The following is a 19,866-nucleotide window of genomic DNA, read 5'->3' on the forward strand; positions in this document are numbered from 1 at the left end:
GCCTTTGAAAGAAAAGCTTGGTGCCTTTGAGTCAACCAAGCCCCAAGATGCAGACCTTGTCAGGACCTGCTTCTGTGACATCACTGCTCACTGCTTTCTGGAGTCTAAAGTGAACGGAGACCCCAGCGAATGAAGGTGTATTTGAAGGGGAGAAACCAGGGCTTCCCGATAGACGAAGAAGCCAGATGGTACCAGAACTGGAATTTATAAACTTTCTTGGGAGGGGCCAGCTGTCAGGCAGTGGGGGAGCCACAGCTTTTAATAAACAACTTTTGAGAGCAATGAAGCTTGACCCACATTATCTTACCCCAGTATGAAGAAGAAAAGTTTTCCCTGCAAATACCCAGCTAGAGCACTAGAGGTCAGTGCTTTGATTTAAAAACCAGGAAGGAATACTCCATCACAAAAAAACTGTAGGGAAAGAGTGAGCCTCAATTAGCGCTGGGGTCAGATGGTCCCTGGTTTATTAGAAAAAGAAAAGCATGTGGAGCCCCTGTCTTTAGAGGGAGGCCCCTGCATGCTGGGTGACTTGCAGCAGAACTGGCTGGCGCTTCATCCTCCCCAGGAAGGACATCTTCCTGAGATGCCAGTGTGACTCCTTTGGGCTCGAAGATCTCTCTTCATCAGATGGGTCTAGGGATTCAGATGCTATGTCACTGCTGACCCCTGGTCCCCTCCGCAGAGGGCAATGACTGCTCCTCTGGGGGCAAGGATGGCTGCTCCTCCCCGGGCACCAGCAGCCACTCCATGGATGATGATGACTGCTTCTCCACAGGCCAGGGCTCCACCTCCATAGGCTGCTCGCTCGTGGACGTGGACGATTCCGCCAGACTTGGTGGCAGAGTCTCCACCTGAGATTCGTGGGTCTTGTCTGGAAGTGGCACCGTCCCCTCCTTGGGGGTGAGGGGCTCCTTTTGCCAGCTCTTCCATAATGGTGCGGAGGGCTTCGAAAATGCTGACTTCTCCTCTGAGGAGTCTGGCTGGCTCTCCAATGTCAGCTGGCCTGAAAGCAATGACTGGCTCCCCGGAGGCTGTGGCTGGCTCTCAGAAGATGACAGCTGGCTTTCTCTGTGCAACGGCGGTTTCTCCTGATGAGAATATGACCTCTCCTTGGTCAACGGCAACTTCTCAGGAGAAGATGGCCTCTGCTTGGGTGACAGTGGCCTCTCCTGTACCCTTGGCAATTGCTCCTGGAAAGACCCAGAGAGCCTGTGGGTGCCGGTAAGCACATATCTGGGGAGGGCAAGTTGGTTTTCTGAATAAAAAGCAGATTGTCTATCCATAGAAAATGATGAGCTACTTGTAGGGAAGTGCTGTGCTTCCAGGAAGGACATCTGCCCCTGTGACTGGCGCTTCTTCTTCCCCAGGAAGGACATCTTCCTGAGATGCCAGTGCGACTCCTTTGGGCTTGAAAATGCCTCTTCATCAGATGGGTCTATGGATTCAGATGCTATGTCACTGCTGACCCCTGGTCCCCTCCGCAGAATTGTGCCCTGAGTGATGAGGTCTGCGTAGCCCTCACGGTGGGAGAAGGCATAGCTGGAACGCCGGGTGCGAGACTCGCGGTATAAATGAGGCAAGGGCTCCACGGCGAAAATCTCCTCGCTCGGGCCCTCCTCCACCTTCTCCTCCTGAAAAGCAAAGGGGAGAGCAGGGGAATCAGACTTCTACGCTTGGCTGACGGCTCTCCGGTGACCTGTCCCCCGAGGAGGAGAGGCAGGATTCAAAGCCCTTGGCCACTATGGATTGGCTAGGTTCTTCTCTACCCAGTTGACTCAATTAGACTCCTCAACTCCCAGTGTCGAGTTCTAAGGAGGACTCTAGTCCTTTGCTTTTCAAGACCCATTAATTGGCCTTGCCCTGGAAACTAACCCTGGCTCAGCCAATCAGAGTCCTTCCCTGAGACTTAACTCTAGACCAGCCACCAGGTGCCTTGGCTGCCCTTTAGTGGCAAATCCAGGAGAGGTGAGCCTGGAACAGCCATGTGTCCAGCCTGTGCAGTAAAGGTGGCAGGAGCTGGGCAGGGAGAACAGAGGTGGCAGGGCAGTACACCGTTCCAGTCAATTCTGGGGCCCATCTCAGCTGCAACCTGCTTTTCCATATATGTTTTGGTTACGTGGGCTAGTAAGTCTCCCTCCCTTTTTTTTTTTTTTTTTTTTTTTTTTGAGGTGGGGTCTTGCTCTGTTGCTCAGATAGGAATGCAGTGGCAAAATCATAGCTCACTGCAGCCTCAACTTCACAGGCTCGAGCGAGCCACCTGCTTCGGCCTCTCAAAGTGCTGGGATTACAGGTGTGAACCTCTGCGCCCAGCCTTGAGCATATGTCCTCAAGGTGCATCCATGCTGTGGCCTTTGTCAGAGCCTCACTCCTTCTCATGGCTCAGGCGTGTTTCATTGCACGGATGGAGCACGCTGTGTTGACCCACTCGTCTGTCGACGGACTCTTGTTTCCAAGTTCCTCCTTTTGCCTAAACCACTTCAAGATTGTTTCCGTCATCTCAGTCCCCAAGCCCTAGATCATTCAGGGTAGAATCTGACGGTGTCGGCTGGGCACGGTGTGGCTCATGCCTGAAATCTCAACATGTCGAGGCCGAGGCAGGAGGATTGCGTGAGCCGGGGAATTCGAACCAGCCTGGGCACCATAATGATACTCCATCTCTAGAAAAAAGCTAAAAAATTAGCTGGGCATGGTGGTGCATGCCTGTGGCCTCAGCTACTTGGGAGGCTGAGGTGGGAGGATCACTTGAGCCTGGGAGGTTGAGGCTTCAGTGAGCCATGATCACGCCACTGCACTCCCACCTAGGCAACAGAGTGAGACGCTCTCTCTAAATAAATCAATTAATTAAATAGAAACATTAAGGCCGGGCGCGGTGGCTCACTCCTATAATCCCAGCAGTTTGGGAGGCTGAGGCGGGCGAATCACTTGAGGTCAGGAGTTTGAGACTAGCCTGGCCAACATAATGAAACACCATCTCTACTAAAAATACAAAAATTAGCTGGACGTGGTGGTGTGCGCCTGTAATCCCAGCTGCTTGGGAGGTTAAGGAAGGAGAATTGCTTGAACCCAGGAGATGGAGGTTGCAGCGAGCCGAGATTGTGCCACTGCACTCCAGTCTGGGTGACAGCACAAGACCCCTCTCAAAAAATAAAAATAAATAAATAAATAAAACCTTAAGAGTCCAATGGCATCAGCATTGGAACCCAGGGTGGCCTTTGGGTGCTTTCTGCTGCTTTGTCTGGGAAGTGAGGTCTCCCTTCTTGGGGAATCGGGTCCCGGGGGCACTGGGCACGTGTCAGGGCTCCGCACCCACCCTTCCCCCCAGCCCAGTGTCTTGGAGGGTCGAGAGGGGCTGGGACACCTTGCAGTCCCTACACCCTGCGTGGCTCCCCCACCAGGGTCCTGGAATGTACCAGGTGAGGACCCCAGGCCCAGGCCCACCTCACCTTGGCGAGCAGCTTCTTGAGGGCTGGGAAGATGACCCGGAGGGCCAGGACAGGGAAGGTGTTTATGGACACGCTCAGCAGGACCACCAGCAGGATGGAGGGGGAGGACAGCACACTGCGGTCAGCGTCTGGGGGCAGGGCGGGGTCACAGCAGAGCCTGCTGGAAGCCTGTGCCGCCTTCCCTGCCCCCAGCCCCGAAGACGCCCCCAGGCCACGGAGCGCCCTGGTGCCTTTGTGCCTGGTTTATAAAGGAGCCCGTTCCCCGGGACACTTTGCCAGACGACTGTCATGAGCAACCTGCCACCTCTTCCATCAGGGACCCCCGGCACCACGACCGCCCATCACACTTCCCCACGGGGGCTCACACAGAAACGGGAAGGTCTTGGGGGATACTCTGAAGAGCCACAAGCCCTGGGTGATGTTGGTCATGATGGCGTAGAAACCCAGGCTGAGAACGATGGTCACCACGCACAAGACAGTCCAGTACTTGATGATAAGAATGACCTGGACAGGCAGCATGGGGTAAATCCGGTGCCCGGCGGAGCTTGCACCAGGACACCCGCCCCTAGGGTCCAGGGAGGGCACCCAGCAAGGCCCCCAAAGCAGTGGTCCCCGGGGGAGGAGGCCTCCATAGGCCGTGTCCAAGGCCCCGGGGAGGTGAGGACCTTGCCCACCTCCATGGTGATGGACAGCAGGCCGGACAAGGCCACCACGACCGCAAAGGACTGGTGGTCGCTGAAGCTGGCAGGTCCCGCCGTGTCACGGCTGATCCACAGCGTCATGAAGAAGTTGACCAGAGAGGTGGCCACGCCGTGGGCGATGGCTTGGACGAAGACCCAGTAGTTGAAGAGCTCGTCCTTCTGCCCCGCCAAGTACAGCTCCGGCTGCTCCAGGCTCTGCTCCGCGCTCACGTCCTGGGGGCAAGGGGAAGCTCTTGGGATTGTGGGGGATGGGGGACCCCCAACAGAGATCAGGACCTCCTTGGGCAGGCCAGTAGGGTGGCCACTCTCTGTCTGCGGCTCTTTGAGTTTAAGCGAATTAAAACCAAGGAAGGCCAGGCACGGTGGCACACGCCTGTAATCTCAGCACTTTAGGAGGTCAAGGTGGGAGGATCGCTTAAGGCCAGGAGTTTGAGACCAGCCTGGACAACATAGTGAGACCTCCCATTTCTAAAAAAAACCGTTTAAAGTGGCCAGGTGTGGTGGTGGGCACCTGTAATCCCATCTACTTGGGAGGCTGAGGCAGGAGGATCATTTGAGCCCAGGAGTGGAGGCTGCAGTGAGCTGTGATCGCACCACTGCACTCCAGCCTGGGTGAGAGAATGGGACCTCATCTACAGAATAAAATAAAATGCAATGGAAAGAGCCCTGGAGGTTGGTCACGTGGCCACACGAATGCACTGGGTGCTGCTGAGCTGTATGCATGAGTCTGGCTGAGACAGGGTAGTTTACATGATTTGTATTCCACCACGGTTAAAGATGCCAGCAAGGCCGGGCACGGTGGCTCATGCCTGTAATCCCAGCACTTGGGGAGGCCAAGGCGGAGGGATCACCTGAGGTCAGGAGTTCAAGACCAGCCTGGCCAACATGGTGAAATCCTATCTCTACTAAAAATAAAAAAAATTAGCCGGGCATGGTGGTGCACGCCTGTAATCCCAGCTACTTGGGAGGCTGAGGCAGAAGAATCACTTGAACCCGGAAGGCAGAGGTTGCAGTGAGCTGAGACTGTGCCACTGCACTCCAGCCTGGGCAACAGAGCGAGATCCTGTTGCGAGCTAAAAAAAAAAAAAACGGTTCTAGCAAACATGAAATGAGATGTAAAATCCGGTCCCTGGGTCACATCGGCCGCAGCACAAGCGTTCCTCACTGGGCACATGTGGCTGCCAGCTTCTGTGCTGGATTGCATAGGTGTGGGACACTTCCATCATCTGGAACGTTCCATGTGACCCACCCTCCCAACTCCAGATCGCATAGCTGGGGCCTCTTGGAGCTGGGGGATGATAAACCTAGCAGAGTCATCTGCTCTGATCCCCTCTCCCCATTGCATGGATGGGTAGACAGAGGCCCAGGGGCTCCAGCACAGGGTGGGGGCTCCCACACACAGGAGGAGCTGGACGGCCCCAGGATGAGCATAGGCTCCAGTGGGAGGAGGTCAATGGCAGTGGGTAGGGAGAGGTACTGGACTGCACCCCTTGAGCCCCACCCCATGGCCTGAAGGTCTCCCAGCCCCCCTCTCCCCAAGGAGCAGAGGAGAGGAGGAGAGGCTGAGCAGAGACCCAGCCTTGCCCTGCTCACCTGCTCAAAGAGCCCAATGTAGAGAACTGGCAGGGTGCTGTACAGGAGGTTGAAAAGAGCCAGGAACCATCCTTCATACAGGGGCTGAGCCGGGGGAGAAAGGCAAGAAGAACAAGTCAGCCTCCAGACACCCAAGGAGCCTGCCAAGCGGGCACCCAGGGAGGGTTCTGGGTGAGGTAGAAAGTCGAGTTACACTCAAGGTTGGGGCTGGGACTGGGGTGGGGTGAAGTGTGGACTGATAAAGGTGGGAAGATAAAGGGAGAGAGGAAAGCATGATCAAATTCCCTCATAACGGCACCTCTGAGTTTTTGTTTTAATTGGATGGCCTCAAAAAAGATACAGGCCAGGCACGGTGGCTCATGCCTGTAATCTCAGCACTTTGGAAGGCTGAGGCGGGCAGATCACTTGAGGCCAGGAGTTTGAGACCAGCCTGGCCAACATGGTGAAACCCCATCTCTACTAAAAATATAAAAATTAGCTGGGTGTGGTGGTGGGCTCCTGTAATCCCAGCTACTCGGGCGGCTGAGACAGGAGAATCGCTTGAACCCAGGAGATGGAGGTTGCACTGAGCCGAGATCACACCATTGCACTCCAGCCTGGGCAACAAGCGTGAAACTCTGCCTAAAAAAGAAAAAAAAAAAAAAAAGGCTGGGTGTGATTGCTCATGCCTGTAATCCCAACACTTTGGGAGGCTGAGGCGGGCAGATCACAAGGTCAGGAGTTCAAGACCAGACTGGCCAACATGGCAAAACCCTGTCTCTACTAAAAATACAAAAATTAGCTGGTTTTGGTGGCAGGTGCCTGTAATCTCAGCCACTGGGGGGCTGAGGCAGGAGGATCGCTTGAACCCGGGAGGCGGAGGTTGCAGTGAGCCAAGATTGTGCCACTGCACTCCAGCCTGGGCAACAGAGCGAGACTCTGTCTCAAAAAATAATAATAATAAAAATAAAACAGAAACCAATATATACTTACTAAGGGGTTTCCGTAAAACTCTCTCTCAAATGCCCAGGTATTAGTGATGGGGGCTCATTCCTTCTCAAAGGCACCTGACTCCCAACAGCTTCCCTACACGCAGGGAACAGCACTGCCCTGGGCCTCTTCTAGTCCTTGTCATGATACCGCTCAGAGTCTTGAGTGGAGCGCCAGCTCCCACATCGGATCTTCTCTGGGGTTCAAGGTCTTGTTCCCTCAACTGTCCCTAGAAGGGGAGGTCCATGTGCAGTGCCTGCCCTTGCTTGAAAGCTCTGAGTGTGCCCGGCACGGTGGCTCACGCCTGTAATCCCAATACTTTGGGAGGCTGGAGTGGGCAGGTCACCTGAGGTCAGGAGTTTGAGACCAGCCTGGCCAACATGGTGAAACCCCGTCTCTACTAAAAATACAAAAATTAGCCAGGCCTGATGGTACAACGCCTGTAATCCCAGCTACTCGGGAGGTGGAGGCAGGAGAATCACCTGAACCCGGGAGGCGGAGGCTGCAGTGAGCCCAGATCGTGCCATTGCACTCCAGCCTGGGTGACAGAGTGAGACTCTGTCTCAAACAAAACAAAACAAATATCCTGGAAGTTGTTGGGCACAGAGCTAGACAGGGACCATCACTTCCCTTCACCTGGACTCTAGGCCTCCACTAATGCAGCCTTGCCATGTAGCCTCAGGCAAGCCCTGCCCACCGAGGATTCCGGGGTTCTCAGTGTGCCCAGTGCTGCTCCTAGCAGCTATGGGAGGGGCACGACATCCCCAGAGGCCCTGGTCATGGATGGGGCAGCCAGGCCGGGGGACGCACCTGGGCAGTGAAGCCATTGTAGCAGGCGAACCAGACCTGCACCATCATGCTGGCCATGGTCTTATAGAAGAAGTAGCGCAGGAACTTGCAGATCCGCACGTAGGACCAGCGGCCGTGCACCAGCAGGAGGCGCTGCAGGAAGCAGAACTGGCCCAGCACGAAGTCGCTGTTCTGAACAGCCTGCATGCCCTCCTGGCCGGCCAGCCCCACGCCCACGTCCGCGGCTGCGGGGCACAGGCAGCGGGTCAGCCCCTCGCACGCCCCCAGACCCCCCATCGTTCCGTCCCTCATCAGCCCCCCCCACGGGCCTCAGGTCCCCCCAGTCCCACCGCCACCTCCATCAGCCGCCCCCACTCGCCCCGGGCACCCCCAGCCCTGCCGCCGCCACCCACTCTTAATCATGTTGACGTCGTTGGCGCCGTCCCCGATGGCCAGGGTCACCACCTGGTGGTACTTCTTGACCAGGGCCACGATCAGGGCCTTCTGCTTGGGCGTCACGCGGCAGCAGATGACCGCCTGGCAGTTGGACGCCAGGTCCACGAAGGCGCGCTCCTGCAGCACCTCGGACCGACGGCGAGCTCCGGAATCGTCGGCCGAATCCTCGGCCGGCGGCGAGGACAGCGGGAGCCCGAACCTCCGGCACAGCAGGGACAGGCGCCTGGCGTAGAGGAAATCCCTCCTGGACTGGCCGGGCTCCTGCCACGCCTCGTCCATGTTCACGTTCTGCACCAGGGCGCGCGGCTCCTTCCGCAGGGACACCAGCAGCTTGTCCTGGCCGGCGGGGAGGGGATTGTGCCAGGCGCCGCGGCCTCCAGTCCAGCCTGGACCCTGCCCGGCCCTCGGCCTTGCCAGCAGCCCCCACCCCGGGGCCCTTTGAGGCCCCCACCCCGAGCCCGCCGCCCCTCCAGGCCCCTCCCTGGCGCCGGGACCCCGCCGTCCACCCTGAGCGACACTGACCAGGAAGTCTCCGTTAATGACCAAGGCCAACTTGACCTGCGACAAGGACTTCTTGGTTAGAAAGTCGTTATTGCTTTCCCAGTAGGTCTCCAGGATGCGGCTGTCGGGGCGGGCGCAGGGGTCAGCGGGGCAGGGGAGGGGGCGGGCTTCTCCCCACTTCCCCGGGAGCTCCACTGCCCCTCCCAACCCCTCCACTGCCCACTCCCTCACCGCTGCCCCTCCCCCTCCCCCTCTCCCCCACCTCTGCCCCTCCCCCTCCCCTCCCCGGCCCATTTCCCCTGTTCCTTCCCCTCCCCTCCCTCTCGCCTCCCCTCCCTCTCCCCTCCCGCTCCATCCACTGTCCCTCCCCGCCCCTTTCCCCTGCCCCTCCGCCTACCCTCCACTGCCCACTTCCCCACCTCTGCCCCTACCCCTCTCCCTCACCTTCCCTCTCTCTCCCCTCCCCTCTCTCTCCTCTGCTCCTCCCCCTCCTCTGCCTCTCCCCCTCTCCCTCCCCTGCCCCTTCCCCTTCCCTTGAGGCTCCCTCCACTGCCCACTCCCCCACTCCTTCCTCCTACCCTTCTCTCCCCTCTCAATCTCCCGCTTCCCATTGTGCCTCGGGCTCCCCGTCCAATGAGACAAGCACCTGGGCCAGGTGCCCCTTGTCCTCACCTCCCTACTCCCCTTGCTCACCCCCCCCAACCCCACACTTCTTACGTAATCTCCTTCTCCTCCAGAATGAGCATATTCTCTGACAGCAGCTCGCAGGCGAAGCCGACGTTAACAGCGGTCTCTGCGAACCAGAACCAGACCTGCTCAGCACCTCTGTGACCCGCCCTGCACCGGCGGCCTGGGGGCCACGCCCACTCTACCCAGTGGACCCTGGCCCGACCAGTGGCAGCCGCATGCCCCACCCCCTGGCCATGGTGATTGGTTCAGAGAAGGGCTTGTAACCCAGGCTCGCCAATGAGAGCCAGCCCTGAGATTTTGACTGCAGTTCTGGCTGGAACTGGGCTGCTCAGAGACGTGTCTGAGGCCAGAATCATCAGGCACATGTGCCTAGGATCCACGGTGCCTTCAGGAACCCACAAAATGTCTTAATACCTTTTTTTTTTTTTTTTTTTTTGAGACAGAGTCTCCCTCAGTCGCCCAGGCTGGAGTGCAGTGGCGCGATCTCGGCTCACTGCAAGCTCTGCCTCCCGGATTCACCCCATTCTCCTGCCTCAGCCTCCTGAGTAGCTGGCACTACAGGCGCCGGCCACTACGCCCGGCTAATTTTTTTTGTATTTTTAGTAGAGACGGGGTTTCACCGTGTTGGCCAGGATGGTCTCGATCTCCTGACCTCGTGATCTGCCCCTCTCGGCCTCCCAAAGTGCTGGGATTACAGGCATGAGCCACCGCGCCCGGCCTTAATATCTTTTTAAATCAGAAGGGAAATAATTGAATATTTTTCCCTGGGCTGGCTCCTGGCCAACAGAGGGCACCCTGAAAATCTTTTTTTTTTTTTTTTTTTTTTTTTTTTTTTTTTTTTTTTTGACAAGGGCTCACTCTGTCACCCAGGCTGGAGGGGAGTGGCGCGATCATAGTTCACTGCAGCCTCAACCTCCTGGGCACAAGTGAGCCTCCTGCCTCAGCCTCTGGAGAAACTGAGACCACAGGCATGCGCCACCGCGCCCTTCTGAGAGTTGCAGCCTTTTTTTTTTTTTTTTTTTTTTTTTTTGAGACAGTCTCACTCTGTCTCCCAGGCTGGAGTGCAGTGGCACGACCTTGGTTCACTGCAACCTCCGCCTCCCAGGTTCAAGCGATTCTCTTGCCTCAGCCTCCTGGGTAGCTGAGATGACCGACGCGCACCACCACACCCGGCCAGGCCCATTTTTGTATTTTGAGTAGAGACGGGGTTTGAACATGTTGGCCCTGCTGGTCTCAAACTTCTGACCTCAAGTGATCTACCTGCCTCAGCCTCCCAAAGTGCTGGGATGACAGGCGTGAGCCTTCAAACTTCAGGGAAATTTGAAGATCCATGCTGCAGGGGCTCAGCCACCTGAAGCCACCCAGGACTCACCCTGCTTGTCCCCAGTGAGCACCCATATTTTGATGTTGCTCTTCTTGAGACATTTGATGGTTTCAGGAACGCCGTCCTGAAGTCTGTCCTCGATGGCTGTGGCTCCCAGCAGCTGGTGGGGGAGGAGGGCAGGACGGGGAAGATGCTGAGCAGCCGCCCAGCTCCCTGGCAGGGGCAGGAGAGTCCCAGGGCCCCCTTTGGTGCCCTGCTGCCCACCCACCTTGAGGTTCTGCTCCAACTCGTTGTACACCTGTTGCAGGGCCTGCGCCCGGTTCTGCAGCCGGAGGCTGGCCTCCTGGTGGCGCTGCCGCCAGTCCTCGTAAATGTCCTCAGCCACCTCCCTGTAGGCCAGGCACAGTGTCCGCAGGGTCTCCTGGGCAAAGGCCTGGGGGCCAGGCAGGTGGAAGCTGTCACCATCCTGAAGCCGACATCTGAGTCTCAGCCCTCCCCAACCCCCTGCTGGGCTCCGGAGCCTGGGCTCCCCAACCAAAAGCCTGTTGCCTCCCCTGCCAACAGCAGCCTTGAAGGGGCTCAGAAAACTGGTCTGAGTCTGGGCGTGGTGGCTCACACCTGTCGTCCCAGCACTTTGGGATGCTGAGGCAGGCGGATTATTGGAGGCCAGGAGTTCCAGACCAGGTTGGCCAACATGGTGAAACCCTGTCTCTACTAAAAATACAAAGATTAGCCGGGCGTGGTGGCGGGCGCCTGTAGTCCCAGCTACTTGAGAGGCTGAGGCAGGAGAATCGCTTGAACCCAGGAGGCGGAGGTTGCAGTGAGCCGAGATCACACCACTGCACTCCAGCCTGAGCAACAGAGCAAGACTCCATCTCAAAAAAAAAAAAAAGAAAAAAGAAACAGAGAGTGGGGAAAAGGGCCGGGCGTGGTGGCTCACGCCTGTAATCCCAGCACTTTGGGAGGCTGAGGCAGGCAAATCACTTGAGGCCAGGAGTTTGAGGCCAGACTGAACAACATGGTGAAACCCCGCCTCCAGTCAAAACACACAAAAAAATTAGCCAGATGTGGTGGTGCACGCCTGGAATCCCAGCTACTTAGGAGGCTGAGGTGGGAGGATCCCTAGAACCTGGGAGGCTGAGGTTGCAGTGAGCTGAGATTGCCCCATTGCACTCCAACCTGAGTATCAGAGCAAGATTCCGTTTCAAAAAAAAAGAAAACTGAGCCACCCCTGCTCCTCACCTGCTCTGTCTCAGACACCTGCTCCCACCCCCAGACTCTCAGCTCTCTTTTGCCTCCAGACTTTCTTGGAGGACTGTTTCCCTGCCAGGAACACCTTCCCTACGCTTTGCACAGCAAATTCTTTATTTTTTTTTCGGGGATGGGGGACAGGGTCTCACTTTGTCACCCAGGCTGGAGTGCAGTGGCTCGATCATAGCTCACTGCGGCCTCGAACTCCTGGGCTCAAACGATTCTACTGTCTCTACCTTCCAAACAGCTGGGATCATAGGCGCATGCCATCATACCTGGCTAATTTCTTTCTATATACACATTCTTTAAATAGAGGTGGTTTCACCATGTTGCCTGGGCTAGTCTCGAATTCCAGGGCTCAAGTAAGCTGCACACCTGAGCCTCAAAACACTGAGATTACAGACAGGAGCCAGCACACCCGGCCTGCATAGCAAATTCTAACAATCCCTCATGACCTTGTATGCAGTCCACCTACCCAGAGCCTTCCCCAACCTGGGCTCCCCCAGTCCCAGGCCTCTCCCTCTGACCCCTCAATTTTGGGATCTCTGAGCCCCTGCTTTAGGCCCCTCATTTCTCAAGGGCCAGACCCAGGGTTGGGGCCTCTAGGGGCTGGGAGGAAACTGGGCAGGCCCAGAGAGTAGACACTCCAGGCTGGAGTGCAGTGGCGTGTGCTTGTAATTCCAGCTCCTCGGGAGGCTTGAGGCAGGAGAATCACCTGAACCTGGGAGGCGGAGGTTGCAACAAGCCAGGACCGCGCCACTGCACTCCAGCCTGGGCGACAGAGCAAGACTCTGTCTCAAAAAAAAGAAAAGAAAGAGCCGGGCGCGGTGGCTCACGCCTGTAATCCCAGCACTTTGGGAGGCCGAGGCGGGTGGATCACAAGGTCAGGAGATCGAGACCATCCTGGCTAACACGGTGAAACCCTGTCTCTACTAAAAATGCAAAAAATTAGCCGGGCGAGGCGGCGGGCGCCTGTAGTCCCAGCTACTCGGGAGGCTGAGGCAGGAGAATGGCGTGAACCCGGGAGGCGGAGCTTGCAGTGAGCCGAGATCGTGCCACTGCACTCCAGCCTGGGCGACTAAGCGAGACTCTGTCTCAAAAAAAAAAAAAAGAAAAGAAAAAGACACTGTCTCTGTGGGGGGACACTTTGGAGTTCAGCTGCCTTCCAACCTGTGTGTGTGTGTGTGGTGTGTTGCCAGGGGAGGGTGTTTTGTACAGTGCACAACCTACCCAACTGTACATAGCCATCCCAGGCACCCGCAGCCATTCATTTCTCTGTACAGTCTCCTCCCCTGCCTCCTCCTCCTGTCCCTACATACACACACACACACACACACCAGCCTTCCTCCCTGCAGGGACTCACAGCCAAGGCCGCCTCTGTGGCAAATTCCGTTGCCCCTCTCCTGTGCAAGCGTTGGAAGATGACCGTGTCGGCGCCCTTGGTGTAGAGGCAGATGGTGCCCTCTGGCTTTCGCACTGTGGGGGAACAGGCCCTGTTGCCCACAGAGGCTTCCCCTTTGCCCACCCGCCTACGGGGGCCCAGGGCTTGGGCGGCCGGGCTTACCCAGCACCGACATCCGTTTGCGCATGCTGTTGAAGTCCATTATGGCCAGGACCTGGTAGACCCGCTCCTCCCCCAGCTCCACGATGGTGATGGTGTCCTGGGTGCGGGACAGGAACACGTAGCCGAAGTTCCGGGCCGCGGTGACCAGCGCCCCCTCGTCGGGGGAGGCTGCCTGGTACAACAGCTGGTCTGGTGGGGAGGGGGCCGTTTTGGGGTCACGTGGTGGAGCCCATCTCCATCTCCACGGTGCAGGGAGGAGATGGGCACCGCCTGGGCTACACCGTTATTGAGTGTGGCGGGGGATCCCCGCCTGGACAACCTCTCAGCCCAATGCACGGAGGGGAGCACTTGAGTCTAGACGACCTTCCTGCTCAACAACACATCCTGGGGCTCCAACCGCAGGTCTGGACATCCTTTATTGAGCCTTGAGGATGACACATCCGCCCTCCCGCCACGGTACTGGGCAACACGTCTGGGCTCCAGGCCCGGACACCCTCGAGGTGGGGCTGGGGTCACCGGCCTCAGCGCCCCCTAAGCCAGGTGAAGGGGGCCCTGGAAGATGGGCTGGGTGAGCGGTGGGGCCGGGGACACTGCCGTGCCCCGGGGGCCGAGCGGCCTCAGAGATGGGGAGGCGGGTGGGCGCGCCCGGGGCACTCACGGCGGCTCTCCCGCACCATCACCGTGTGGCAGATGGCCAGCAGGCGCCAGAACTCGCGCACCGCCGCGTCCCTGTTGCTCCGCACGAGGTTCAGCAGGGCCGCGTTGTGGAAAAGCAGCTTCCCGTCGGCGAACTTGTTCCAGAGGTAGGGGTTCTCCTGGGGGCGGCGGGGCGCGGCGGGCTGTGGGCGGGCCACTCCCTGTGCCCCATCCCCCTCACCGTCCCGCGCTGCAGGGCGGGCAGGCTCACCTTGGGTCGGGTCCTGGCCTCGGAATCTGGCCCTGGGGAAAGACATGGCTTCAGGCCCCGGCTCCCACAGGCCCCCCATTCGGGATCCCACAGCCCCTGCCCCCTAGTCTCAGGCTTCTGGGGGCCACCGGATGCAGCCACACGAGCCAGGCCTGCGGTCCTGGAACCGACGCCCCGAGCAATCTTGGGGCGAAAGCTGACCTCGGTTTCCACCATCTGCAGAAAGCAGGAAGAGGGGAGCACGCCCATCCTGTCTCGCAGGGATCCCTAAAGGACGGCCTGGAGCGGGATGCAGCCCCATCCGTGGGGCATATTTTGTTTCCCACTCCTGGGGTGAGTTTTTGTTCTTTTTTATTTATTTATTTATTTATTTATTTATTATTATTTTTTTTTGAGATGGAGTCTCGCTGTGTCGCCCAGGCTGGAGTGCAGTGGCCGGATCTCAGCTCACTGCAAGCTCCGCCTCCCGGGTTCAGGCCATTCTCCTGCCTCAGCCTCCCGAGTAGCCGGGACTACAGGCGCCCGCCACCTCGCCCGGCTAGTTTTTCGTATTTTTTAGTAGATACGGGGTTTCACCGTGTTAGCCAGGATGGTCTCGAACTCCTGACCTCGTGATCCGCCCGTCTCAGCCTCCCAAAGTGCTGGGATTACAGGCTTGAGCCACCGCGCCCGGCTTATTTATTTATTTATTTTTATTTTTTTATTTTTGAGACAGAGTCCTGCTCTGTCGCTCAGCCTGGAGTGCAGTGGCACAAGCTCAGCTCACTGCAACCTCAGCCTCCTGGGTTCAAGCGATTCTCCTGTCTCAGCCTCCTGAGTAGCTGGGATGACCAGCGCCTGTCACCATGCCTGGCTCATTTTTGTATTTTTAGTAGAGATGGGGTTTCACCATGTTGGCCAGGCTGGTCTCAAACGCCTGACCTCGTGATCCTCCCTCCTAGGCCTCCTAAAGTGCTGGGATTACAGGCGTAGCCACCGCGCCCAGTCACTTTTTATTCTTTATTGTTCTTAGAGATGGGGTCCTACTCTGTGGCCCAAGCTGGAGCGCAGTGGTGCGATCATAGCTCACTGCAGCCTCAACTTGCCGAGCTCAAGCCATCTTCCCTCTTCAGACTTCCAAGTTGCTGGGGCAACAGGTGCACACCACCCCTTTGTGGTGTCTTTTTTTTTTTTTTTTTTGAGATGGGGTCTCTCTCTATCACCCAGGCTGGAGTGCAGTGGCTTGACCTTGGTTCACTGCAACCTCCACCTTTGGGTTCAAGCAGTTCTCCTGCCTCAGCCTCCTGAGTAGCTGGGACTACGGGTGCACGCCACCATGCCCGGCTACTTTTTTGTATTTTCAGTAGAGACAGGGTTTCGCCATGTTGGCCAGGCTGCTCTCAAACTCCTGACCTCAGGTGATCTGCCCGCCTCAACCTCGGGCCCCTTTTTCTATAGCTGAACTTGAACCATTTCTTGGGGACTTCTCACTACACTAAATTATGACCCAGTTCAAACCATGTGCCCTGGTTATAAATTAGACCCGGGGCTGTCAAACTACACCCCACCACATCGTCAGTTTTTGTACAGCCTGCGAGCTAAGAATTGCTTTTGGATTTTTAAATGGTCAGGAACAAAAATGGCAAGAAGAATATTATTTTGTGGCCGGGTGCGGTGGCTCACGCCTATAATCCCAGCACTTTGGGAGGCCGAGGTGGGCGGATCACAAGGTCAGGAGATCGAGACCATCCTGGCTAACACAGTGAAACCCCGTCTCTACTGAAAATACAAAAATATTAGCTGGGTGTGGTGGCGGACGCTGAGGCTGGGAGGCTGAGGCAGAATGGCGTGAACCCAGGAGGCGGAGCTTGCAGTGAGCGAAGATCACACCACTGCACTCCAGCCTGGGCAGAGACTCCGTCTCAAAAAATAAATAAATAAAAAAATAAACTGTTTTGCAATCTGGGAAATACCCAAGAAATTCGAATTTCAGCATTCACAAATAAAGGCTTGTGAAAGTCAAAAGAGGAATAGTGGCCGGGCATGGTGGCTCACATCCTCACATCTGTAATTCCAGCGCTTTGGGAAGCGGAGGCGGGCGGATCGCTTAAGCCCAGGAATTCAAGACCAGCCCGGGCAACGTAGGGATACCCTGTCTTGATAAAAAATACAAAAATAAGCTGAATATGGTGGCATGCTCCTGTAGTCCTGGCTACTTGGGAAGCTGAAGTGGGAAGATTGCCTGAGCCCAGGAATTGCAGGCTGCAGTAAGCTATGATTGTACCACTGCACTCCAGCCTGAGCGACAGAGCAAAGCCCCATCTCAAAAAAAAAAAAAAAAATACTGTTTAAAAGTTTGGCTAGGTGTGATGGCTCATGCCTGTAATGCCAATATTTTGGAGGCTGAAGCAGGCAGATCACCTGAAGTCAGGAGTTCGAGACCAGCCTGGGCAACATGGTGAAACCCCATCTGAAAAAAAGTACAAAAATTAGCCAGGCCGGGTGGCATGCAACTGTAATCCCAGCTACTCGGGAGGCCGAGGCAGAAGAATCAACCCGGGAGGCGGAGGTTGCAGTGAGCTGAGATCGCACCACTGCACTCCAGCCTGGGCAACGAGAGCTGAACTCCGTCTCAAAGAGAAAAAAAAAAAAAAGTTTGCTGGCCCCCTCTAAAAAAAAAAAAAAACCAGGCCATCTTGCTACAGTTCCCTGGTTCTGATTCGGGCGGGGGTGCTGGGCTTGGGGCCAGACGTGGCTCTGGTTCTCGGGCACCCCGAGCCCCTTGGAGATCGAGGACCCAGCCGGGAGCTCAGGGGTTGGGGCCACACCGTAGATGCGGCCGTTGATGCAGCACTTGTTGAAGGTCAGGATGTTCTGCGTGAGCGTGCCCGTCTTGTCCGAGAAGATGTATTCCACCTGGCCCAGGTGGTCGTTGAGGCTGGTGCTGCGGGCCTTGGCGGGCACGTCCTGCGGCTGGTAGTACATCTGCACGTCCCAGTTGATGAAGACGCTGTTCCCCAGGTAGATGAACTCGGACCTGCAGAGGCACTCGGGGTCACGGTCAGCCCCGCCTGCTGTGCGCCTTCCCCCATGCCTCCAGGTTCTGTGTCTGCACCGGGCGCGTGGCCGGCAGGGACTCACAGGATGAACATGGACATCGGGATGGTGACACTGAGCAGGATGAGGAAGCCCCAGAAGATGAAGAAGGCCTCTGCGGCCACACTGCTCACGTGCAGCCCTGAGAGGTAGTAGTGCTGGCCTTTGAATTCTTTGACGGAGAAACCGAAGCTGAAGGCCAACACCAGGCAGATGAGCACCACAGAGATGAAGATCTGGAAGGCAGACGCGACGGGGTGGGTGACGGGGGCAGGGGTCCCCCACTCTGCCATCGGGATGGGGTGAACACAAACATAAGGCTGGGGCTGGGCACGGCGGCTCACGCCTGTAATCTCAGCACTTCGGGAGGCTGAGGCAGGCGGGTGGCTTGAGGTCAGGAGTTCAAGACCAGCCTGGATGACAAAGTGAGACCTCCTCTCGATGAAAAACTTAAGAAATAATTTAGTCAGGCATGGTGACACACACCTGTAGTCTCAGCTGCCCAGGAGGCTGAGGCCAGAGGATCGCTTGAGCCTAGGAGACTGCAGTGAGCTATTATGGCGCCACTGCACTCCATCCTGGGCAATACAGTGAGATCAAAAAACATTTGTTTATTTATTTATTTATTTATTTATTTTTTGAGACAGAGTCTCGCTCTGTCGCCCAGGCTGGAGTGCAGTGGCACGATCTCAGCTCACACAAGCTCTGCCTCCCGGGTTCACGCGATTCTCTGCCTCAGCCTCCTGAGTAGCTGGGACTACAGGCGCCCACCACCATGCCCAGCTAATTTTTTGTATTTTTAGTAGAGACAGGGTTTCACTGTGTTAGCCAGGATGGTCTAGATCTCCTGACCACGTGATCCACTCGCCTCGGCCTCCCAAAGTGCTGGGATTACAGGCGTGAGCCACCGGCCCCGGCCGAAAAACATTTATTTTTGTTTGTTTATTTATTTATTTATTTTTATTTTATTTTATTTTTTTTTTTTTGAGACAGAGTCTTGCTCTGTTGCCCAGGCTGGAGTACAGTGGCACAATCTCAGCTCACTGCAACCTCCACCTCCGGGGTTCAAGTGATTCTCCTGCCTCAGCCTCCCAAGTAGCTGGGATTACAGGTGCCTGCCACCACACCCAGCTAATTTTCAATTTTCTGTAGAGACGGGGTTTCACCATGTTGTTCAGGCTGGTCTCAAACTCCCAACCTCAGGTGATCCGCCCACCTTGGTCCCAGAACGTGCTGGGATTACAGGCATAAGCCATCTCTCCCAGCCTAAAAAAAATATTTATTTTGGCTGGGGATGGTGGCTCATGCCTGTAATCCTAGCACTTTGGGAGGCTGAGGAGGGCAGATTGCTTGAGCTCAGGAGTTCAAGACCAGCCTGGGCAACATGGTGAAACCCCGTTTCTACTAAAATACAAAAAAATTAGCCAGGAGTGGCGGCAGGCACCTATAGTCCCAGCTACTCGAGAGGCTGAGGCAGGAGAATTGCTTGAACCCGGGAGGCAGAGGTTGCAGTGAACCAAGATTGTACCTGGGTGACAAAGCAAGACTCCATCTCTAAAAAAAATAATAATTTAAATAAATAATCATTATTATTTTATAAAACCTTTTTAAAAATTACTTTAATGAAAGATTTTCTGGCCCAAAGACCTGCCCACAGGATCAGGCTACACATTTTGCAGAAGAAGGAAACTGAGGCCTGGAAGATGACACCCCTGACCGACCCTCCTGTGTTCCTGGGGCAGCGGCACTTGTTGGCAGCTCACCACAACCACCAGCTTGTTCATCAGGACGTCTAGCTTGGTTCTCTTCAAATGGATCTTGCCACAGTTCTTCATAATTTTTGTGTCAAAACCTGCAAGGTTTGCAAACACGTATCTATCTATCCATCCATCCACCCACCCACCCGTCCACCCACCCATCCACCCACCCATCACTCACCCATCCCACATCCATCCACCACGCCCCCATCTACTCACCTATTTGTCTATCCATCTACCCACCCATCCCCACATCCATCCACCCACCCACCCATCTACCCATCTATTTGTCTATCCATCCATGCACCCATCCACCCACCCATCCCCACATCCATCCACCACGTCCCCATCGGGACAGCTCCCACTCCGGGACCCTGGAGCAGCCGTACCAGCATAAATGACCATTCCATAGCAGGTGTCTGTGTTGCGAATCCTGCAGCCTCGGAGGAGGAGGTTGCCAATGTCCAGGGAGTATTTCTTGTCATTCCATTCCAGGCACCCCACGAAGTGGTGCAACCGGCTGTTGGGCGCCTCACACGTCACCGTGCCTGTGGGCAGCCAGGTGGTCAGTGGTCAGTGGGCTCAGGCCCTCCTCCCCAGGTTCCCTGCGCCGGGTGCAGGTGAGAACATTCTGGCCACCCTCACAAGCCCCTCAGTGCCCCAAACTTGCCCTCTGGCGCCTCAGCACAGGGCTGCCTCAGGAAGGCTCCAAAGCCCTCCTGTCCCCGCCTGGCCTCAGGGACTTTGGGCAGGTTGTTCCTTCCACGGGGACTCACACTTCTCTGATCCTCCAGCCAGATCAGCCCCTCCTAGCTCCCAGCTCCCGCCCTCGTGGTTCTGATCCCA

General features: G+C 56.5%; 1 protein-coding gene across 7 annotated transcripts in view; it reads right to left on the reverse strand.

Annotated features, from left to right (window-relative positions):
- Positions 1 to 438: 438 nt before the first annotated feature.
- The window catches only part of ATP8B3 (ATPase phospholipid transporting 8B3), a 28,518-nt gene continuing 9,090 nt past the window's right edge, over positions 439 to 19,866 (reverse strand). For 4 of the 7 annotated variants that reach the window (XM_077978916.1, XM_015122383.3, XM_015122384.3 and 1 more), the window contains 19 exons: positions 19,410 to 19,568; positions 19,027 to 19,115; positions 17,309 to 17,499; positions 16,996 to 17,204; positions 14,189 to 14,220; positions 13,940 to 14,096; positions 13,282 to 13,470; positions 13,081 to 13,193; positions 10,735 to 10,899; positions 10,515 to 10,626; positions 9,170 to 9,245; positions 8,474 to 8,573; positions 7,909 to 8,287; positions 7,517 to 7,740; positions 5,738 to 5,821; positions 4,118 to 4,357; positions 3,809 to 3,947; positions 3,444 to 3,571; positions 439 to 1,631 (listed from right to left, as the gene is read on the reverse strand). In XM_077978916.1, coding sequence (XP_077835042.1) covers positions 654 to 1,631; positions 3,444 to 3,571; positions 3,809 to 3,947; positions 4,118 to 4,357; positions 5,738 to 5,821; positions 7,517 to 7,740; positions 7,909 to 8,287; positions 8,474 to 8,573; positions 9,170 to 9,245; positions 10,515 to 10,626; positions 10,735 to 10,899; positions 13,081 to 13,193; positions 13,282 to 13,470; positions 13,940 to 14,096; positions 14,189 to 14,220; positions 16,996 to 17,204; positions 17,309 to 17,499; positions 19,027 to 19,115; positions 19,410 to 19,568 — 3,764 coding nt within the window. In that variant the 3' untranslated portion in view covers positions 439 to 653. Of the gene's footprint in view, positions 1,632 to 3,443; positions 3,572 to 3,808; positions 3,948 to 4,117; positions 4,358 to 5,737; positions 5,822 to 7,516; positions 7,741 to 7,908; positions 8,288 to 8,473; positions 8,574 to 9,169; positions 9,246 to 10,514; positions 10,627 to 10,734; positions 10,900 to 13,080; positions 13,194 to 13,281; positions 13,471 to 13,939; positions 14,121 to 14,188; positions 14,221 to 16,993; positions 17,205 to 17,308; positions 17,500 to 19,026; positions 19,116 to 19,409; positions 19,569 to 19,866 lie in introns of all 7 variants that reach the window. The other 3 variants (XM_077978918.1, XM_077978919.1, XM_077978917.1) reach the window with 3 other exon arrangements.

Source organism: Macaca mulatta, chromosome 19, assembly GCF_049350105.2.
Source record: "Macaca mulatta isolate MMU2019108-1 chromosome 19, T2T-MMU8v2.0, whole genome shotgun sequence".
NCBI lineage: Eukaryota > Metazoa > Chordata > Mammalia > Primates > Cercopithecidae > Macaca > Macaca mulatta.